This window comes from Poecilia reticulata, chromosome 4 (assembly GCF_904066995.2).
Source record: "Poecilia reticulata chromosome 4, P_reticulata-male-v2, whole genome shotgun sequence".
In the NCBI taxonomy this organism is placed as follows: Eukaryota; Metazoa; Chordata; class Actinopteri; order Cyprinodontiformes; family Poeciliidae; genus Poecilia; species Poecilia reticulata.
Genome location: NC_088833.1, coordinates 7218777 through 7241889, shown reverse-complemented (window position 1 = coordinate 7241889; position 23113 = coordinate 7218777). Strand labels below are relative to the sequence as shown.

Below are 23113 nucleotides of genomic sequence, written 5' to 3'. Positions count from 1 at the left end.
TTTAAGTCTGATGGGAAACCAGGGAGTGGGCTCTGATAAAATGAGAAATAATCTGCTGATTCAAGACAAAAGCTGCCTGTTGTTGGATTGTTTTAAAGTATTACATAGTTTTTTTTAATGAAAGTCGTAAAAGTTTAAAAGAAATACAGATGTAAGCTCCTCCACTGTTACTAAAAACTAAAATCAGAGCTAGAACTGAACAGAATATTCAGTCTCAGCAGTTCTTTTTTCAACAACAGAACGGCGGTAATGAGACAAGGTTTCTTAAAGTTTGTTTTTATTAATTAGATGCAAACATGTTCTTTTGTTAACAACTCAGTTACTTTTACCCTTGAAAATACATATATGTTTCTTTGTTCCAAAGAAATAAAATAGAGCACTTTATAAAATATTTTTACCTCACCCAAAAGATGAGTTGGGTTTTCTGGCTCTAAAATTTTATTTACAGCAGTGACAGCAAACCCAGTTCTTTGGGTTGAAATGTAAATTAATTAAACAATGTTAATTTGATCAAATTTAAAGTTCTCTTAAATTTACAGCAAAGAGCTTCACCACATGAAGTAATGGTGTTTCTCCAAACACCTGACGTACTTAAGCAGCAAAAAGTGATGGTGAAGACATGAATCAAAGATCAGGGAGTCGATTTGAATGACATTAAGAGGGATATACTTGACATTTCTGTAATCTGTACGCTCCTGACACGTCTTTGAAAGCAAACAGGTTTAAACGCATGAGCGATAAACCAGCAGATGAAACTAAACACTTCATTTCTAATCTCTGAGCACATCACCCAGCCTTGCCCTTTTCTCCTCTTTTTCTCCGAGTACAGAGTCAGGAATGTCGGATTTCACTGAGCCACCTCCCACATCAACCTTACCTCTCTCGGACAAACTCGGCCAGCTCTTTGGTTGCCAGCTGGCCATGCTTCATGTTGTGGTACAGCACGTCAAAACCGGAATTTTTCTCCCCCTGCAGAGGCACAAATTAAAACAGATACCTCCTGTTAGCACCAAGACAGGAAACGTCAAACTGGCAGAGATCATCCAGGTGATGAAAACTGTTTTTCAGGGTTACAGAGAGCAAACAAGTTGCAGCAAAACTAGAAAAACAGTCTCACCGGTGTATACTACTGAGAGTTTTGGATCAAACTAATGTTGTAAAATACATTTTGACCGTTATTTGGCTGTTTTGAACTACAAACAATCAGCAGTAACCCGGTTTCAAAATGTTATAATGCACCTTTCTTTAATACATAGCCACTGTTAGTAACACAGTTTATATTTTCACACAAATAGAAATCAGTTTGGCAACTAAATTTACTCACTTGTACTGATCTCAGCCTGCTTACATTTTGGTGTCATTTCTGATTTTTATTTTCTGAGCACATTAGCTTTTTGCTGGAGAATGAATAAACACGGGTTTCTTTGTTCAACACTAAATCCCTGGAACCTTCCAGCCCAAAAATATATAAACAGACAGAAAAAAAAAGGCAGGAAACAACTTTAGAGATGTTGCTGCACTGAGAACAGACATGCTTCCTCTTGGCTTAATGCAATTAGGTTATTTGTGAGCTCTGATGTTTAGTGAAATTGGCCAAAAATATGTAGGATCAGTGATCCAGAGGAGAAACTTTGTATTTTAGTGTCATGTCCTAACTTCTTTATTTTATTTTTTCACACTGGCAGCATCAAGGCAAAGCTCTTGATTTACCAGTCAATCCAAGGTTCTGTCCTGCAATGACCTGCACTGAAAGATTATTTTAGTAACCAATTATTGTATCAATTATTTTGATAATTAATAAGATAGACAACTGGCCCATAATTTAACCACTTCAGCATATTAAGAATACATAAAAAATGCAAAAGTATAAATAAATCCCTTTTTAAATAAGAAAATGAAACATTTCATTGCATTCTTTGGAGTACTTGATCTTTTGAAGAAATGGATGCATATTTGCAGATAAACAATATTCTAATCTTAAACAGAAAATGCATAAATTGTTTGTACTGTTTTGGCTTAACTGCTTCTGACTGTGTTGTTCTGTCAGAAAATGGCCTTTTCAGAGTTAATATCCTCCAGTTAACAATAAATTACTAAATAAACTGACAATTATTTCAATAATCAATCAATCACGTTAAATTTTTCCTGCCCTAATAAAGACATTCATCCATTAAGACAGCTAGTATTTAGAGCAAATATAGCCTGTCTTGGTGAGTTGTTTTGAAAATATGATGGAAATGCAGTGTGATTTTTGAAGATTGACTCCTCACTTGCTCCACTAACCGGTAAAACCACGAACAGTTGTAATTTTAATGGATGGCGATGCGGAGGTGCTGCACGCTGCACCACCGCGGCAGAGCAAATGCCCTCATTAACTATAATGGGTGAGTATTTACTGCAGAGTCCATTCTGTGGTGGAGTGAAGTCAAGATGTAAATTGGGTCTAAGTGATGATGTGTCCAACATCTGACATTTTTCAATGAGGCATTCAGCATTTCACTACTGTTTGAGAAAAGAAATGTGTCAAATATAATGAAAATACTACAAGAAAATCACCACTCTTTCAAGTGTTACATTCATTTTTTCCATCTGCCGAACACAAATGTAAAAAAAAATGTCAGAAAACCAGAATGCCTCCTGTGCAACCAAGCAGATTTAACAGACTACATCATCACCTCGGGTCCATCAGTGCTGTAATTTTACAAACCTACACCTGTCTTTACATAACTCTCTATAATCCATGTAAGTCCAGCTGAGACAGACACACAGTCACTAAAATGGGTGTGTCTGGACTTCAGCCTCACCACATTTTTAGTAAACAGACAGTTGGACTCCTTGTGCAGCCACAGACAGCCAGCTGCTTCTCAAGACCTAAAAATAACCCGTTTGAGAAGAACAGACCCTTTTCCAGGTACCAGGGGAATGGCTGGAATGCCAAGAAAAGCTCGGCGGTCACCACACAGACGTGTGTACCCAACAAACGGAGACAGACTGCTGAAAAACCAGACATCAGAAAGAAAGCTGAGAGGAATCTTAAACCGACAGCACCGGACTAGACAACATTAAGTAATCACCATCAATCTCTTGTCCATAACTCCATTATTATTTAAATGGAAGATCTGATTTGACTTTAATATATGTCCCATGTCCTTTGGTCCTTCTTAGGTAATTTGTGTACATTTCACAAGTTAACTCAACATTACAGGACTTAATCTGATAGCTTTAACGACATATTTTTCTCCATCCAGAAATTAAAAAACTCCTAAGTCCTGGTTCAGGGATAAGATGGATGAAAAGTGGTTGTTTGTAGGGGCATTTCTTCACATAATGCCCCTCAGAGTATCTTTCTTTAACTGTTATTAATCAAACTTGTCTAGTCTCACCTTCAAATAGTCCTTTAAAACCTTCAGTACCTTAGAAGATCCAAGACTACTAAACAATTTTAAAATATATTGTGTTTTTACACAAGTTTTGGAGAACATTTTAGAAAACTTTTACACTAATTTCACAATTTGGACAAATTATTCAAGATTTGAAGATATTTAGTTTAACAGTAACCTTAAAACAAGAGGCTGTAAATTAATACATGTCAATTGTTCTGTTTAATTTATTTATTTACTGTTGTAAATGGTGGTACTGTCTGACAACCTTTGTAGTTGAAAAGGCAGACAAAGAAATCCCTCATAGCTTGTTGCAGTTGTGAATGAATAATGTCGAAATTCTACCCTCACAGAAAGGTGAGCTGACAGCTTCAGTTCAGGCTTCAACCAAACGCGCGCGCGCGCACACACACACACACACACACACACACACACACACACACACACACACACACACACACACACACACACACACACACACACACACACACACACACACACACACACACACACCTACACTATCTTCACAAGGACTTTTCAATAACTTTCATTCATTTTTTTATTCACTTTATTGCCTAATCCCAACCAAAAACAGTAATACTTCTTTTTGCCCAAAGGAGCAGTGGGTCTTCACAAGGTAGTATTTGTAGGAAAACTAGGTCTTACAAGGTTAGAAATGCTAAAACACACACACACACACACACACACACACACACACATACCTGCCTATTCAAAGCTGGCAGGCTGGAGTAGCAGCTGCATACAAAGCCAGTCTATCTGTTGAAATGTTCATCTGATCCTGCATGTTGCTTCAAATTCAATATGCAACAGAAAACTGCATTCCAGCTTCTTGATAATGCAATTATTGTGATTCAATATACAGTAGCTCTGCCTCAAATCAACTAAAATCATTAACAGTTTGTAGTGTTTCAGAACTAAACTAAAAATGTAGCAAGTGTGCAAATACTCTTGGACTGCGGAGTATATGGCAATTATTTATCCTCATCACAATATTAGTGTCTGCAATATTCACATTACAGAGACACTGCTTGGAGTGCAATGATGGTTTGCAAATATATTCCAACAGTGTTGGACAGAAGATGCTCACAATAGACAAATATTACTTTGCCTAAAATACTAATAGTCACAGATTGACGGAAGATCAAATGAGAAAGACAAAAAAAGAGGAAAACAGACATATTTTTTACCTAATAATCGCATTAGTTACCAATATCACAATCGGAAGGTTTTCTAATCAGAATCAGTGTTTGTCATCATACAGAAGTACAATGAGATTAGTTTCATTCAAAGAACAAAAAAAAGAAAAATGAACATAAGACATGGTGCAGCTCTTGACCAATCAGTGCTGGAGATCGACATCATCCCCAGACCTGTGAGAATGAGCAGACAGACTACGGATAGATGGATTTTAAAATCCATCTAGAATTATAGAATGCATCAACATGTTACAACACTTTAGATCACAAACCTGAAGCTATAAAACACAAACATTTCTGTAAAATCAGAGTGCGAACACACTGAAATGTCCAGCATATCACTGACATTTAAAGATAATGCTCCAGCAAAGTGATAAAGAACGATATTTTTAAATGCGAATTTTGGCCAAACCTTGTAAATTAGGGAAGCTACAAACATTCCCTGAGTGCCATAATATATTCTTTAAACTTTAGCTGAATGATAAATTTTTGTCGTCTGATGTATTCAAACCCCCATACTTTACTCTCCTGCTAATCTCTTATTCATCAATTAAGTTGACCGAGTCGGTCAGGCGTGATTGGGTTCATTACCATGACAATAAGACGAATGGTGGCAGTAGAGACGCCGGAAAGTTTGGGGGAGGTTTAAAGATATGAACAAGTTTCTTACAATGATTCAGACACTGTGGGCCTCTGAAACTGGGCAGAGATCTACTTTAAATTCTTAAAGAGAAATTATTTTAACTCTGTAAACAGGAAGCCAGTAGCGGTATGATGAAGTTAAGATGACTGTTTTTTCCTCTTCTTATTTGAAGCATTAAACATTAGGATTTAAAAAACAAAACGAGGTTACAATCTTAAATCTCAAAGCAAAACAAATGTAGCACCAAACAGCAACTTTACATGACTTATCAAATAAAATAAATTTTTATTTTTTAGCTGTTAAAGCACGTTAACAACCCAAGATTTTAAAGTAGTTGATATTGGATTTAACTGGGACTTTTATGATTTTTTCTTAACAACTAGATTATTTGTTCAGGTTTAAAATTAAACTACAAAATACAGATTGTAAAATGTGAAGTCACAAATGAGCTATTCATTTACCAATGCAAAGTAAACTCTGTTGCTCTAAAACTATAACAATTTGCTGGTAATTAGAATTTTGTTTCCAGCAATTGCAACGCTCATAAAATAGTCAAGCACACACAAATGGACCTAATAATTTTCTTTACATATGGCTACTGAGGAACACGTTCCTCTGTGTTGTCTACTGGAGAACTGTCTGTGTGTTTTGTGTGTCCAAGTTGAAACCACTTGGTTCTGATGAGAGACAAATGGCTACACATCTCTCAGGCTTTAGCTCTTATAACATAAGGAAGTGAAGCCGGTCAACCTGTGTGCCAGAGGTTTGCTGACTCGTGCAGAGCGGTTCTGCTTAGAGGGCAGGTTGAGCTGAGTGAACACTTCCACAGCAGAGACGGGTCGGTACCATCAGAAACAGAGAGCTGCAGCTCTGCAGCACAGATGGCCGGTTTGTTGACTGATGTAAATATTCACATCTGCTTCTCTGAAATGATTTTCCATTTGTTGTATTAAATATGAGAAGTAGACATACGGCTGCTTCCTGGACAGAAATAGACATCATCTGTCATGATGTCTGTGCTTGTCACTGAGATATTAATTTGTGCTCTCTGAAGGTTTATTTCCTGTAAACTGGAATAACTAATCTGTCAAACACCAAATATATTTTTTTAGATTCCAAGGAAAAATATTGCTCTTTAGAAGGCAGTACCTTCATAAGTGTCATGCTTTTTAATAATAAAAAGAAAGAAAAGCAAATAAGCCAACAATGGGTTTTTATAAAACAAAACTTTGTTTTGTAGTTTAGAAAAAAAGGACAGCAATGCAGGTGTCTAGAAAAATGTTCTGTATTATATGTTTTTGGGGTTTTTTTTGGCTGGTTGACCAGCAGTCTGTTGCAACAAGCAACTTTCAATGGCATCTCTAGAAATCACTATAAAACACAGAAATGATCTACATCGAACTTGAGAAAATGCCAGAGAAAATATTTTCGTATTTCTTTCAGGTGGATATTTTGGTGCAAAGCAAACTGGAATAATGAAGCAGCACTTTCATTTGCTGAGGATGTATTTAATCATAGCTGCAGGCTTCCCCCCTGAGCATGGTCCTTATGCAGTTAATGGAAAAAGACAGAGCTCCATGAGGAGGCTTTGTGACCGGCTGTGAATGTTCTTGAGCCAAACAAGACGGGGCTGTGTGAGCAGCTCGTTCCCAAGCGGCTCTGTTGGCTAATTAGCTAAAGGGCTGGTTTGTCTTACACAGCTTTTTAGATCTGAACACAGACTGGGTGAAAAAGCGCTTTTTCCTTACTGTTAAACAGACAGGCTTGTAAACAACAAGCTGTAGCTAAATAAGTTTAACTCACTAAGAAGCTACTTTTGGGTGCTCTACGTACGTTTCCAGAATTTAAAATTACCTTCTGCATATGTTGAATATTCTTTTTTTAATGTGAATATGCGCCAAAAAGTACCAAGTGTAACGTATTGTTCACTGCTTTCAATTGTAATAATGTATTTTGAGTACATTCATTTGAAACAATCAAGATAAACATAAGAAACTTTTCATGTACGAGTTGACAGGGCTCAACTTTGCTGGAAATAAACCCCTCTAATCTTATCATAAAGAGTTTTTTTTGTTTTGTTTTCATTCTGTTCATATTTCTGTCTAGTCTTCTGTGGGTTGACTGTTTATTTACAAAATCATTAAGCAGAGCTGCACAATTAATCTCATTGTACTGCTTACTGTGCAATGACAATAAATCTAATCTAATCTAATAGATCACGAGAAAAAAATATATAATTGAAAACTGAATTTCCTTAAGAAATGCATGAGTTTATGAGTAAATAATGACATTTTCTAAACAAATGTCTTCATGTACAAATCTTATATGTAGAATTATTTAAACATAAATACGTTTATGTAAATCCAAAAACTAATGCAAATCAAGTTCACACTAATGTCTTAAATCTCTTCTTCATCCTGTAAAAATACTGACAGTTTGGTCATGTATGTTTTGTCTTAATGAAGTTTTTAGCCAACCGTAATAATTATTATTGACATTTTCCATTTCTCTATAAATTAAGACAGTTTTATTGCCCAGCACTATTTTCAATGCCCCACAAACAAGCATTACTGTGGATATTTCAAAGTCCAAGGAAGGGAAGAAAGGGAAGTAGGACACACCTGAAATAGATGTGGCAGGTGTGCAAGAACACAACAGAATGGAAAATGTCAGGACTCATTAAAAAAAAGCAGGCGACAAAGAGAAAAGGAGGTGACTAGAATAGCTGAAAAACATACAATACGATCAGAACAAAGCAGAAAGGTCAAAAGAGTACACATGACAAAAATAGTAGCCAACGTCGGTCCGTCATTGAAACAACTCTTTTGTCCCAGGTGGCCCATTAGGACCCACTGGAGCCAGGTTCTGGAGGAAACAGCGTGATTGAGCTAACTCCGTTTTAGAAAATTCACAGAAACTGAATTATCACAGTGCTAAGTAGTTACGTCACAGCAAACATCAGTCTGTGACAGACTTGGTGCTTCTCCAGATTTCCGGGCCAAAAAGAACAAAATGGAGTTGATATCAATCACTGGCATCCAACCAAAACTGGAACCACCTCATTAAAGAATGGCTAAATAACAAGAGTTTCCTGTAGCTGAATCCAAACCATTAATCTCCTTAATTTGCCATGAAGCAAACTGGAAACTGGCCATTATGCTGTACATTAGGAATCTGGTCAGCCAGTTTAGAAAATGGAAGAATAAAAAGAAAACTGCCAAATTTCTGAACATCTAAAACAGATTTCATATCGTCCCTCCCTTTTCTGTTAATTCCCAGGTAAAAATATTACATAAGCTCATGTTTTCAGTTGTATTCTCCAGGTTAAAACAGTTTTAGGGCTGCACGATATTAGACAATCTACCAATAATATTGGTAAATATTGGTATGACGACTTTAATTGTAATATTTTGTTCTTTCCTCTTCTCTCCCCTTTTAGAAGCAGAAGCATATTGTCTATCAGTGACTGGAATACAAACATCTGGAGTTCAACACATGTAAAGTAGTAAAACAGAGTAGTTTTTACACCATTAAATGTGTTTTCTAGGATACTCACCCAGAAGTTGTTCTGAAAGACAGCCATTGTCACTCAAAGGTAGCCAGCAATCTGTGAAAAAAAGACAAAGAGGTGAAGAATCATCCCAGCAAAGACTGGTGTTTTTATTTTCTTCCAATCTGACATTTTTTCCACCACCGGAGGAAATAACCTCAAGAAAACATTTGAGATTTCTTTATTAGTTTGGAAAAGGCATTTATTTTCCGTCCTGGTTTGGCCACAAATTGGCCACCCGCAGTATCAATATTGTAGCAGATTGTACAAAAATGAGCTCTGTAAAAAATGTTTTCTTTATAATAGCTCCTGAGACACCTTTAGTGTAGGATGGGAGTCCCTTGGAAAGAGAAGAGAGAAGCTTAACAAATTACTTGAAAGCAGAATGTCAAAGGATGGAGGCTGCTAATGAAGGAGGAGGAGTTGCATTGGGGAAGAGGATGATAAGAAAGAATAGAGGAGAAGACAAACTGATATGTCAGTAAATATATACAGTTATAAAGTATGAAGGGCTCGTTAGACACCATGTACACTAAAAACGATAAAAAAGCTGTTCCTAGACCTGATATTTACAAAACCCTTAACGCCTGGTTTCAAAACCAGGAAAATTTATACGTGAATAAATAAATTAGTGTTGACGCTAACCTTTATTTTAGAAATGGATTATTCTGACAATTAATCGAGTAATCAGATTTTTGTTTTTTAACCGCACAGTCTGTAGATTTTTCATTTAACCATTTAAGCTCATTTTATACAAGAGTATATACAAAATGCAAATAAAAACATTTATTCTTTTTTAAATAATAAAATAAACATTGTTGGCTAAATCATTTGTAGCAAAGAATGCATCTGCAGCTAAAAAAAATACAAAATGAATACTTAAGCCCTTTCTGCTTCACCTATCAGAGGAGTGCAATCTGTTGACACTTTTTTCAATTAACCCATTAAGAGTCGTTTTTTCAGCAAATGTCAGTTTTAGGGAACTCCCCATTTTAGAGTTATACTCCAAGTACACTCCAATTAATGATCATTTGATTGCTAAATTAGTTAACGATTATTTCATCAGTCAATTAATATAAATTGATAAGAGGATGGATAGACAGACAAAAGAATGAATGGATACACATAAACAGATGGAAGAACAGATAGAAAGAACAAAACCACAGAAAGATGCATGATTCAAAATGAAGTCTGGAAATAATTTTCTATACTCTTGTTTTCTTTTTTCATAACATCCAGAACTGAAAACTACTGTGCATGTTTCCAGACTCTGTAGCAACAGACTCTTTATTAAAATTCACAGGTAACATTTAAAGAAATGCATTTCAAACAAACAAGCAACTGCCCTTTCCACAAAAATCCATAATGAGGAAATTATTTCCCAGGGGTTGCCCTATAAAGGATTCCTGCTATCTCCTCTATTCTGCTGACATCGTGTGTGTGTGTGCTGACAACAGCCTTTTCTCTGTATTGGCATTGACTTGGCCTAAGCCTGGTGACCTGGTATTAAACAGCAGCTGCACACGGACAAAAACTCTGCAACACAACACAACACAACACCACACCCACACACACACCTCAAGCCAATATACCTCACACTTTATTAATTAACTCAGCAGAGGGAATGGAGGCCCTGCAGAGAGATCGCCGAGAGGAAACAAAAACCTGGATTCACAAGAAGCAGAGAGAAATACAAGAGCATGGCCAAAATGATACCTTCACATGGATTACCTCAAATTAATATCTAATTAAATATTATCACAGCTTAGTAAAAGTAACCACAACAGACTAGAAATAAACATCAACATAAAAAACCCTCAATGTAAAATCATGACTGTCTGGTTAATGGGTCTCTAAATTCTCTTAGGTGTGAGTAAAACATTAATTTTGTGAATAAAACGGTTGCACAGTGGCTCAGTTGGGACCACTGTTGCCTTGTAACAAGAAAAGTCCTGGGTTTGAATCCCCTCTCTCATAACCCTCTTTACTAGAGCCTTTATTTCAGAATAAAGGCTCGGAAATAATTCAATGTATTTATGACATTTAATTACAAAATGTCAGAAATACATTTTGTAATTGAATTTCATAAATAAAATATCAAAAATAAAAATTTGCAGGTTTCACTCCGGGCGCTCCGGCTTCTTGCCACAGTCTAAAATCATGAGTATCTATCCATCTATCTATATATATATAGATATATATATTTTTTTTATTCTAAAAGATATACATGTCTTTTAGATATATACAAACATTACTCTAATGTTTGCATTCCACCTTAGCCTATCTAAAGCGTGAAATCCGTCAAGTTAATTTTCTAAAGTCCAATCTTTCATCATGTTATTAACATGACTATTAAGGACGATTTGCGGGTTTTTATTAAAGTCCTTTTTGGACGTTATGACCTTGCATATGTCTTCCTGAGATGGATGTTTGTCTTTCTTCAGCACAAACTGTTTTGAGTCTTTTAAACACAGGCTGTGCCTTGCTGTAGTGTTTATGAGGTACGCAGACACAATGTGGGTTCAGTTTGTTTTACTTATGTCCCAACAGAACTATACATAATGTGGCTACACATATGTGCCTGTACCCATATTTATACTCCATTGTAGATCTACAGTTCTTGAACACAACAGGCCAAACCTGAAAGCATGTCTTCTGCTCAGCAACAAAAGGCTAAGATTTGAATGAACAATGTGCAATGAAGTTTATCAGACTCTGGTTTATAAGAATGAACCGCAAAACAAAGGGATTCTCGCCTCAAAATTCTCAACAAGATAGTGTTTCCAAAATTGGAATCAATTAAACAAAAAAAAAAAAAAAAAAATATATATATATATATATAGTTTAAATAGCTAAAATATTTCCAACTCAACTCTAAATGTTATCCAAGTCAAAAGGTCTTTATTAGAGAAATATGATCCACAAAACGGGGCTGCACAGTGGCGCAGTTGGTAGAGCTGTTGCCTTGCAGCAAGAAGGTTCTGGGTTCGATTCCCCACTTTCTGCATGGAGTTTGCATGTTCTCCCTGTGCATGTGGGTTTTCTCCGGGTACTCCGGTTTTCTCCCACAGTCCAAAAACATGACTGTCAGGTTAATTGGCCTCTCTAAATTGCCCCTAGGTGTGAGTGTGTGTGTGCATGGTTGTGTGTCTCTGTGTTGCCCTGCGACAGACTGGCGACCTGTCCAGGGTGTACCCCGCCTCTCGCCCGAAACGTTGGCTGGAGATGGGCACCAGCACCCCTCCCGACCCCACTGAGGGAAAAAGGGTGCAAGAAAATGGATGGATGGATGATCCACAAAACGATGTTGAAAGCCTATTTCAAATCCTATTTCTTTTTCCTTGCTCTAACCCACTGCAAGGGCTGCAAGAGAGAAAGTGCTACGATGGCAATAATAGTGGTAAATATTGTGACGATGTCAGGGGCAGTATATCCCCATCTTTTTATTTCCTCAAATTTCTCATCCATGCTTCCATTCTGACATTGAGGCCAAAGTCATTTGTGTCGGGTGTGAGAATCTCCTGCCGTGAGACTCTGTCCAACCGGCTGAATATTACATTAGCAAATAAAATGCAAGGTCATGACACTTGAAATATATTAGCCAACCATTATTGCACTCCACACAGTCCTTTGTAATATCAGTGTGTGCAATGTTTCTATCTCAACCACAATATAGTCCTGTGTATTTGATACTGTGGAGCCACACAGGTAGAGGAAGGAAAGCAGCTTTCTGGCCCTGAAAATCTGATTCTTCCTGAAGGCATAAAACAAATAATAGGAACTGCATTTGCAAATACACTGCCTACTTAAAAACAGTTTGAAGGAGGCATTACATGAATCCTACTTTATTTTGCACATATTTTCAACAGAGAACAATCCAGAGGCAGATAGAGGTGTGTATGCTCCCCAGGAGGGATACCCAGTGGGGTGGGCTGTGGAAAAGTTGCTGACATCCAGCAATCTCCATCTGGTTGCTACTCAACGTTTAGCTGAAATCAGCTCCGAGGCAGACAGGAAGGACACAAGGTGACCTCAATATTTCAATGTCTTTCTGACTGCATTTTAAGAAAATAATCTCATATACAACCTCTATAATTCAGCAACATCAGAAAATATAGTCTGTAAATTTGCTCTTGTGAATATACACAATTTATTATTTACTTCTAAAGCTTCAAATTTATTAAATTTATTATGAAAAGCTTGGTTGAGTGACACTCACAGCGAGTGGTAGCTGTACTTCTTTCAGTTTACCAGAGAAAAATATTCTTTAACATTTTATATGATTTTTTCCTATAGAATCTGCATTTAACATAAACTATGCAGAAATCATTTAAATGGGATGTATGTGTCTCACAAACTCAACCCAAAAAGCTCTAATTAAAGAATGATCACAGCATATATGTTTTAATCCTAAATGCTTAAAATGAAACTACCTGGATTTAGTCTTTTTGTCTCAAAAATTAGTATGTTCCCCAAAAAGGTAATGAATCAAGTAATCATGGTGCTAAATACATATTTAAGCAAACAAGAATTCAAGGTTTGAAAATTATATGACGGCAAAAGCCTAATGTATCAAATATTTTACAAAAAATATACATTTAAATCTATACATAAATTTTTTTTAAAGCATCTAAGAAAGTTTTTTTTTTAAATACCATTCTTCAATAATTATTTCCTTTACCATGCTTAACAAAAATAAAGCCTTCGTTTTCTAAAAAGCATGTCTCTACAATTGAAACCAAATTTTTTTTTTTGAAAGAAGCTAATAAGAAAAAATAAATTACACAACTATCTTTAATAATAAAACCAAACAGATATTATTAACAGTGTGCAGTACACTGATATCCAGGGATTTTTTTTCTTTTCACCTTTTTTTTAATATCTTTTTTAATATGTTCTTTTTCCGATACTTGTTTAGATGTTTTATGACTGCTTAAGAACAATGCAAAATTCAGATTTTCAACATCACAATCTATAGAAATGCTTTCAACTCAATTTAAAATAAAAATGTAACTACTTTCACCCACATTTTCAGGTTTGAATGTTTATGCCTAATCAACCCTAATTGTTGTGACATTTCATAGAGTCACCTCATCAGCAGCACAGTTAAACACACCGTTTCAGATAAGTCGTATAATCTTTAACAGACACGGAGACCAAAAATCCACCCAGCCTCATCAACAAAGACACACCGACCTCCTCCTCTGCCTCGCTCCAAGTGTCTGACAACACACAGATGGCGGCCAAGAAAAATTAGGACTTTAAAAAAAGCAGATGGGGGAATGAAAGAAAGTTTCTCACACTAACAAACACTTCCCATGAGCCATACAATTCTTAAAGAAAACAAACGATAGATCTTCTCCACCAGTCCTTCCTTTTCTCTGACTTTTTGCCAGAGCTGGGTCAACTGGCAGATGTTGACCAGTATAAACTCGCTCCCTCCTTCACCTGCTTCTCTCTTGCCACTGGGTAAGTGAAGCAACAAAAAATGAGGCTGTGGAGGAATTGTTCCCCATTTTTCTCCTCTCACTGCTGCTCAGAACAGCAGATGAACCAAGCAAACTAAAAATGGAATCAGGCTAAATGTGGTGACACAGCAAAGCGTGGAATAAAGACGCTTTGGTAACCTTCGAACAGGCACATTTGTCATAAGCACAGGTCGTGTAGCTGAAGAGAGGAACCAAAGGATGCAAAAGAGGAGAGGAAAAAAGGATGCACTGAAATGAAAAACAAGTGAAAGTAGAAAAGGTGGGTAGAAGAACAGCCTTAAAGATTAACCAGAAGAATATAGGGCAAAGGCAATTATGCAAAAAAAAGTTAATAAATTAGAATATCACTGAAAATAAAATGTTTCAGACATTTTATTTATTTTATATTGCAAACAATTCAGAAAGTTTGCAATACTTTCTGAATTGCAAACTACTTTATGCAATTCAGAAAGTAGTTTGCTATATTACAGATTAGATTCATAAAACAAAAATTTATTTCTCTTGCATTTGATAATTATTCCCTACAGCAATAACCATACCAATTTCATTAGCGTCTTAAAACAAGTTAAACAAAAAGCTGCACATAACTCTAAACTATAAACATTTAAAGAACATACAAATCTATCTGACATAAAAATGCTAAAAGATTAAACTCAATAAAGCCAATTAAAAGAAAAAGCTAAAGAATAAAGTGAGTTTTAAGTCAAGTTTATATGTAAAGCACATTTCAGTAACAAGGCAGTTCAAAGTGCTTTATATGATAAAAACATAATTAACACAGAAACATTACACTACAGAACAAAGAAGTAATAAAAAGTTAGAATTAATCTATTTTTCTCAGCTATTATTTAATTACAACTGTAAAAACATTTATTTATAGCCTTGAGTTTTCTGGAAGTTTGTTCCAGATTAGTGGAGAAAAAAAAACTAAAACTTACAGACTTACTTATTTTATTACGCTGCTTCTCCATGTTTGGTTCTGATTCTGGGGACACAGAATCAGAAGGCCTGAGTGGTCTGGACTCAGATCTTTAATGATTTTGGTGTTACGCCGTTCAGTGATTTATAAACCAACAACAGTATTTTAAAGTCTCTTCTTCTCTGAGTCACAGGGAGTCAGTGTAAGAACAGGGTGATGTGCTCTCTTTTCCTGGTGAGAAAACAAGCAGCACCGCTCTGAATCAGTTGCAGCTGTCTGACCTTATAGGCAGAGCTGTAAAGACTTTGTCTGCAGTAATCAATTCAACAATAATTCGAAGATAAACGACTGGAGGAGGTTCATTGCAGGGTCTGGAGATCAGAAGAAAGGAGCCTCAAGTATTGAGCACAATATGTACTCTACATTAACGTCGACAGGAATGTTTACTGCCTTTAAAATATCTGACATTAAGAGAATGACGAGCACAGTCACCTATTCTCTGCATTGTAGTCTTGGTTTGAAAACTCAAATTTGGTTCTTTACACAACCTAGAAATACAACATGAAGCATTAATTTTAAAATGTATATTGTTTAAATAAACTTTTCACAGGTACAGCACATTGAGCCTTTCTTGGTTGGTTTTTCTACATTTTGTGGTTTACAGGTTACACTGTTTCTGTCTTTAAAGATTTAACAAATATATTTTTGTTACCATTCTGCAAACATACTAGGACAAATGTGTACTTGTTAAGGCATAAAAACTGAGGAAGTTTTTCTGTATACAAATGAAAACTCTTACATTTTATACAGGCCAGAGAGTCCAAAAAGCAAGATGTGGCAGAGAAACAGGGCAAGGACAAAGCAGACTGAATTTATGGAGCAATTAGAGTCTGTTGTGCAGAAAATTCAATCTGCTGTCCTTCCATATTGGTTTTAATCCTGATTATAACCGCCTATTTTAATAGTTCAAACTCCCAATATACGTCACGCATTAATAAAAACAGTGGATACCGTTTTGGCACTACGACAGATGCTAACATATACAGACTTCCTTATCTCAGTCAATCAGCGCTAATGTAACAGGAAAACATGAGAACTTTGAATGTCATTATGAAGACATGGCTTGTGAAAAAACAACAAAACGGTGTCAATGTTGCTTTGCTTTGTGTCTATTTATTCTAAATATATACGGCAGATAGTGAGTAGTCCATCCAGACGCTGGATTTGTTATTTATCATCTCAATCCCAGCTGGATGGTTTTGGAGAAACATGCAGCTTGCTACATTTACTTTTTGGCCATGTACAAAACATGGGTGCATGGGAATGCCAATATTAACAAAAATAAATTCTGCAAACACAGCGACTCAATTAAATCAATTTGAGATCGATTAGATCCTTTGAGATCTAATCAATCTCCTTTGATCTAATCGACTGGCATTACCCAGATAGAAAACTTTTTCTACCAGTGAGTAAAATAAACTGAACTTGACTGGTGTTTTATAACTAGGATTAGAATATCTGTAATTGAGTTTGAATCTTTCCATAAGATCGGCTTATGTTTTTATTTACTATATAGATAAGCAGGGTTGAACTAAATAATTAAATTTAGAAATTAATTTAGCTGAACATTTTATGGGGGGTTTTGTAGTTGTTGAAATGAACAACCAACATAACCCAGTATTTTGTTGGCATAATGCATAGTAATCATATAATCAGATAATTTTTATTGCTTTCAAAGAAATTATTTCACATTATGGCATGTAATAATATTGCTACGTTAAACTGATGTCTTCTGAAGCTTTAGTAAGTAGTAATCTTGCTTTAAAATGTTAAGTCCCGATTGTGAGTCATGTCTGTCAGCAGTACAGGGGCAGTGGACAAGAAATCGAGCCAGAGACCAAATCATCCATCTTCCATTCACCTAACGATTTTTAGAGGGGAGCCTCAAGTATTGAATCAACTCGAAAAATACAGTATTAGAGTACATGCTGTTTGATGTATTGCTGGATGAAAATGATGAAAGTTTTCAGTTTTTATGCATTTAATGAATAAAGAGAAGACATTTAAAAAATGTCATTGTCTGCTCTGCTGACTACCAGCTAGAACCAACCAACCAAAAAATAAATAAATACCAAAACAAAAATTGTTTTTCTAGCTGATTCAACGAAGCAGCTCTAAAATAAATGCTTAGATTCAGTGAAACTAATACTTCAAACTTCTAAGATGCATTTCTTTTCTGCGGCTTTTCAAATATATAGGGCAATTTTCAAAGCTTTCCAAAATCTGAGTAGTAATCTAATTCTGTGATTCAATGTTTGGTTGAAAAAAATAAATGGATGTTTGCTGCTTGTATGTTTTGTATCCTAAAATTGTCAGATTACACGTCAGCCCAGAAATCCAAGCGCTTAAGCAAAACAAAGTTTGATGACTTTGCTAAAATGATGACAGAATTACACCCTGTATTCAGAGACCAAGCAACACAAGGCAAAGCTTTTCTTGTGAAGTGATAAATTATCGGCCCAGTGGCTGAGACGTACAGAGAGCCAGTGAGACAGCAAACACAATAAATATGAGGAGGAGGTAGTGTGAAAGAAAGTGAAAGCTGAGTGATAAACACTACCCGGGCTGCCAGTTCCCCATTGTCCCAGTCTGAATGTGCTTTTGTCGCTGCAGCGTACAACTCCAGTCCAGCCCCGACTAGAACAACGTACCAGGCGAGCATCCCTTCAAAGCCTTGGCATGACCAGCTGTATGAGAGCACGGGGCATGACTCCACACAAGTGAATTCAGCCCGAGAGTTACTAAAAACTTCAGCAACTACTTAAAGGAATACTGTAGTTTCTAACTTAGTTATTATCTGCAGACAGCACATTTTAGACATGTCTCACTTTCTGATTGTTTATACACTTAATATAAGAGATTCCAGTATTAAGTGTTACCTTGTTGCAGCTTTTCTTTAAAAGCCAAAATGCATCAAGTCATATTAAGAACTTTTTAAATAATCAACAATGCCTTGTTGAACTTTACTTTTTTTGATGAGAATGATGACCAGGCAAACTGGTCATCGTGATCAGGAAAGTCAAAGATGTAATCGTTTATAACATTTTCAATCAGCACATAATGTCGGTGTTAATATCTCTATATTCTTATATTTCTTAGCAAAAGATAAAACTATTTCCTCCAAATTCCTGTGTGCAGAGTGCTGCGTATGCGGTCTGCCGCAGCAGTACATCTGTCTGTGCACCAGTGCATGCAATGTACATCAGCAGAGTCCAATTCCTGTCTAAAGTTTCAAAAACAAACATGGCGTCTAAACTGCCAAATGACTTTTCAATGTTTCAGAAGGCTGAAATTATGGAAGTCTGGTGAGAACAAATGGAGGATTAATTAAAGCATTCTGCAGGGTTTGTGCAATGCACGAGACACTACTGATTAGCCAGGAAAAACAAAGTTGTTATAACTTTTGTTAAGCTCCCGGATGAACTGTGAGGTTAAATAAAATGCCTTTTCGCTAAAGCCTCTACTGTTTAACGTTTATATGCATGTTTGACGCATAAACTGGTTACTCCACTGTGAGACTGTATGTAGCCAGAAAAATAGACTTCACCTATTTTAGTGAGGATAATATCAGATATAAACTGACAAACTCAAATGTACATATATTAAATACTGGTCATTTTATAGTTACAAAATTAAATTTCAAGTGAAAAGTGTAAAAAAAAAAAAAAAAAACCAGAAGAGTTTTGACATCTGAGCTGAATTTTTGGCGTTTTTGTCATGCTCTTTATAAATAAAATGTCTCCTTTACACGTTAAAACTGCTTATATTCTTTTTGTGGTCAAACATGAATTAAATTATTGAGTTAAATAAAAAAGTAGTGTGTTCCAAAACTGCATACACTACTACCGATTGGGATATGCAACTCCTTGAGGGAAAACTAGCAGAATATGATTATATTTGTAAGGGACAAACAAGTGTGGGTAAAAGAGTAGTCAACAGAAACTTACTTTTTCTTCATCAGGGTTCTTGGGGAAAATGTCTCACTAGATATAAATGGTTCAGAATTGTTAAAAAGTTACTTGTCCAAAACAGGATTTACAAAAAATGTTAGTCATATAACTTAGTGGATTATTATGTTACCGTTTATTCTTGTCCTCACAGTCTGGTGTCAAGCTTCTCTTCTGAAGTCAGTAACCCAGACATAATCAGTTTTGCATTTCAAAGCCTTGACATTTTATAACAGAAATGCATTTTTATTATCCACCTGTTTAGCTATTATTGTACATAATATTAAAAGTAACTTAATCTTTGCCAACAGCTTTAAAGTCTACAAGTGTTTTTAGAGAAAAGAAACCTAGAAATGTTTAATTTCCTGTTCCCATACAGCTTGTGCTTTTTTGATAAATTACTTAATAAGCAAGCCAATAAAAAACAGATAAGTGCTTTTTCCTTCTCTACTTTGATAAATGATCTAATTTCTTCAGCTCTACTTATCTGATTCATCAATGAATGATGTAAAAAATATGGTCATGAACCTCACTGTCGTCATCGTGGTTCACTTTGCTTGTGGTGTAATTATGAGGTAGTTGAAATCCTGCAAATCTATCTTCATGCTGGTAAACAATATTAAAAAAAAAAAAAGGTAACCCAGAAATAGACAAATGAAGGTCCGTACCCAGAGGGATGAGCCCACTCCTCCATCCTGCCCCAGGAATCTCCCATCTGCCACATGTAGACCTTGGCTCGACTCATTACTGCCTCAGGGACAGGCCACAGCTTACAGAGAGGGTTAATATTAAATTCCCCAACTCTTTAAATAAATTCACAACTATATGCATGGTGGTCCTCTAAAATCAGAATATCTAAACCAAAATCATTCTGTTTATATTTCTATTAAGTAACAAGTTAGCTCAGTTTACCGTTTCCTGCCTGTGGGTGCTGCCCTGCTTGGCAAAGCATAAGGAACGCTTGGAGCCCTGTAGCCTACATATTAACAGACTACACATGTATAATTTATCAACATCATGAGATCCAATATTATTTTGAAAAAGAGAGCAAGTACTGACAAAAGACAGCAGTAAAATGAGGGGTTATGACATGTTTGTGGGTCAAAGACAGGAAAAAAGGAGTCATTGAGGAAGAAAAAGTCGTTCTGATGGCTTCAGCTGTGTGCATGTTATCATTCTTGACTGTTTGAATAATCAACAGAACTTTTCAGAGCTGTCATAAAGCACTAACTCAGAAATCAAGATGCAAAGCAGCAAGCACTCCTCATTCAGCCGCTGCGGTCATCCTCATCTCTCTGCCAGGCTCCATCACTTATGTCCAGACTCATTTAAGTCAGACTTTGAACAGTTTTTCTGACAGTCAGTAAAACATCAATAGCAGCAGCAAAGATTTGGGGACTTTTCCAACCGAATTACCCGCGTCATCATCACCACCACTTCATTTTCAAAACCAACAAATAGGTTTAGCAAGTTCCCTACTTTTAAGTTCAAATAGGCCAATTTGTGTCAGTATTATAGCATTTTTCTGCACCAACATGAATGTAAGGAAAGACCACAGATTGTTAACACAAAGTGCTTCACTTGAAGTATTTATATGTTAAAATGGCTTAAAGTCTTCATCTCTGCTCTCCCAATCTGACTGAGCTCAAGTTATTTTGACAAGAACAGGTAAAAAAAAATCTATCTGAATATAATATAACCCAAAACACTCTCAGTTGGAAATGATTTGGAAGATAATTACAGCAAAAGTGGATTGAACACAAAAATCATAATTTTCAGATGTGTTTTTTTTAAATTGTCTCCTCTTCTGGTCTCATGCACCATGGTACGTGGCTATCCTCCATGTGCAAGACATTATATGCCAAATACATCTAAAAAGATGTCAGAAGACCACCACACAAGCTTCACAAATGTTATAAAACATTAACACAAATTAAATTTCATCACAAAAATTTCCTAAAGAGGATACAAAACTCTCTGCCTTTGTTACCAAGCATTTCCAATAAATGTTGCTAAACTAAAAATTTCCTTATTCAATAGCCAACTCAACATATGTGCTCCAGACAGCCAAAACAAGTCAGGGTTTTTATGTTTCTTCTTAAATGATAATACAAATAACAGTGAAATATAACATGAAACTCATCCTCAACCAAATTAAGTTCACAGAACTCACAAACATTTATCTTCTGACATTCAGTTAATCTTCCCAAGTCAATTGCCAAAGGCAGAGTACCAGAATATACAAGTCAGCACAGGGAGCTTACAATTAAGAAGCAATTTCAGTTTAGTTCAAGAAGATTAATATACATTTAAAAGGGGATTAACACAAGATATGCGCTGATCAGAAATTTTGTGGCCAATTTTCAATCAGTAGTTGATATAACGTTTTGGATAAATTGAAAACTTAATTGTCCTTACAATAATGTTCAGAGTAAAATAAAGCAGTAAGTTCTCAAAACAACCCAAAGTTGAGGAGCTTTCTCTCACTGCCTCCCTGAAACTTCATGAATCTAGTAAAAGAATGTTGCACCATTTCCTCTTTCAAAGATTTCATTAAATTCCTGAACCAGAAAAATGCCAACTTTGTTTTGTCTTTGTTTTAACATAGTTATTAGAGCAACCTAGTTGCATTTAGCCAACGCACTGATTTGGAAAAGGACTGAATTTTTTTTGTTTTTAGTCTGCTGGTCACCAATCAGAACCAATCAAGATGAAAATCGCCCAGTTCTAGTCACCAGCCATTTTTTTTGATGGATTTCTACATTCTGGGCCTAGGATTCATCTTAACTGCAATTTCTGATGATCTTGAAATTATTCTGTCAATAAGTTCCATCAGTCATTACTTAGCAGGTGTGCAATATCCTGGGATGGACAGCGATCACATGCAATTTGTCATGAATGTGTCTTTAAACTAAAAATTGGTGCAAAATGGGAGCTCTGGAACATTTTCATTTTATTTAAATAACAAAAAACGACATATTTTTATTTATCACCTTCACATGCAGTCACTTTCAGTACAAAAAGAGACTAACTGGGGCATTTCAACTGTTTGAACAGTGTACCTACGAGCATTCACCAGCAGAGTTAGTGAAAAGAAACATGGGATGCTGCAGGACAGCTGCAGTACAGTTTGATTTTGTGCATTGTGGCCTGTGCTATGACTGTGTGCATATTATTTCACATGATACATAAAACTAAAATATCAGGCATTAAAGGGGAATTCCACACAGATTTCTCGGGTGAAACCAAACCGTGGTTGAGTTAAGGCTCAGAAAAAAATGATGTAATCAAACCGTTCTAAACTTTCGAAACCCTATAAAACTTCAAATAATCTGAAGTCATATTAAAAAGTCAAATACTAATTCAGTTTACAAAATACAAATAGAATCTAGTTATGAAGCAGATTTTATGTGGCTCTGCCTTCACCTTTAAGATATAAAAAAATAAAACTGTTCAAAGTGGCAAAAAAACATGGATAGCTGATTTGAATCAGTAAATTTCTGTTGATAGACAGGTTTCAAAACCACAGTCATAACCCCAACCCCATGTGCACTTGACTGCAAAGGTCTGATGCTTATTTACATTCAGAAGTTGAACATCAAAGTTTTCAATGAGTCAGAGCAAAGTATTAGACCAAACTGCAGCCATTTTTGTTTTTGAGGTAGTGGTAAAAAGCTGGGTCAGAAATATTTTAAGCATGAAAAACAAGTGCTAAAAGCATATTCATGTGGTGACAGAAAAGCTAAGAAAAGTAGCTATAAGTGTATGAAAACATTATAAAAGTTGCAATTATGAATATGTTGTATCATTAAGGCTAGGGATGCACGGATGTGATCATTTTGATCAATCTTGATACATAGCTATTGCAATAAATGATACTATTGTTTTGAGACCATTTTCAAATACTA

General features: G+C 35.8%; 1 protein-coding gene across 1 annotated transcript in view; it reads right to left on the bottom strand.

Annotated features, from left to right (window-relative positions):
- The window catches only part of fcho1 (FCH and mu domain containing endocytic adaptor 1), a 47203-nt gene that overhangs the window by 22186 nt on the left and 1904 nt on the right, over window positions 1-23113 (bottom strand). Inside the window, exons 2-3 of the mRNA XM_008415156.3 lie at window positions 8797-8847; window positions 878-969 (exon numbers count right to left, since the gene is read on the bottom strand). Of these exons, the coding sequence (XP_008413378.1) occupies window positions 878-969; window positions 8797-8823 (119 nt within the window). The 5' untranslated portion in view covers window positions 8824-8847. The remainder of the gene's footprint in view (window positions 1-877; window positions 970-8796; window positions 8848-23113) is intronic.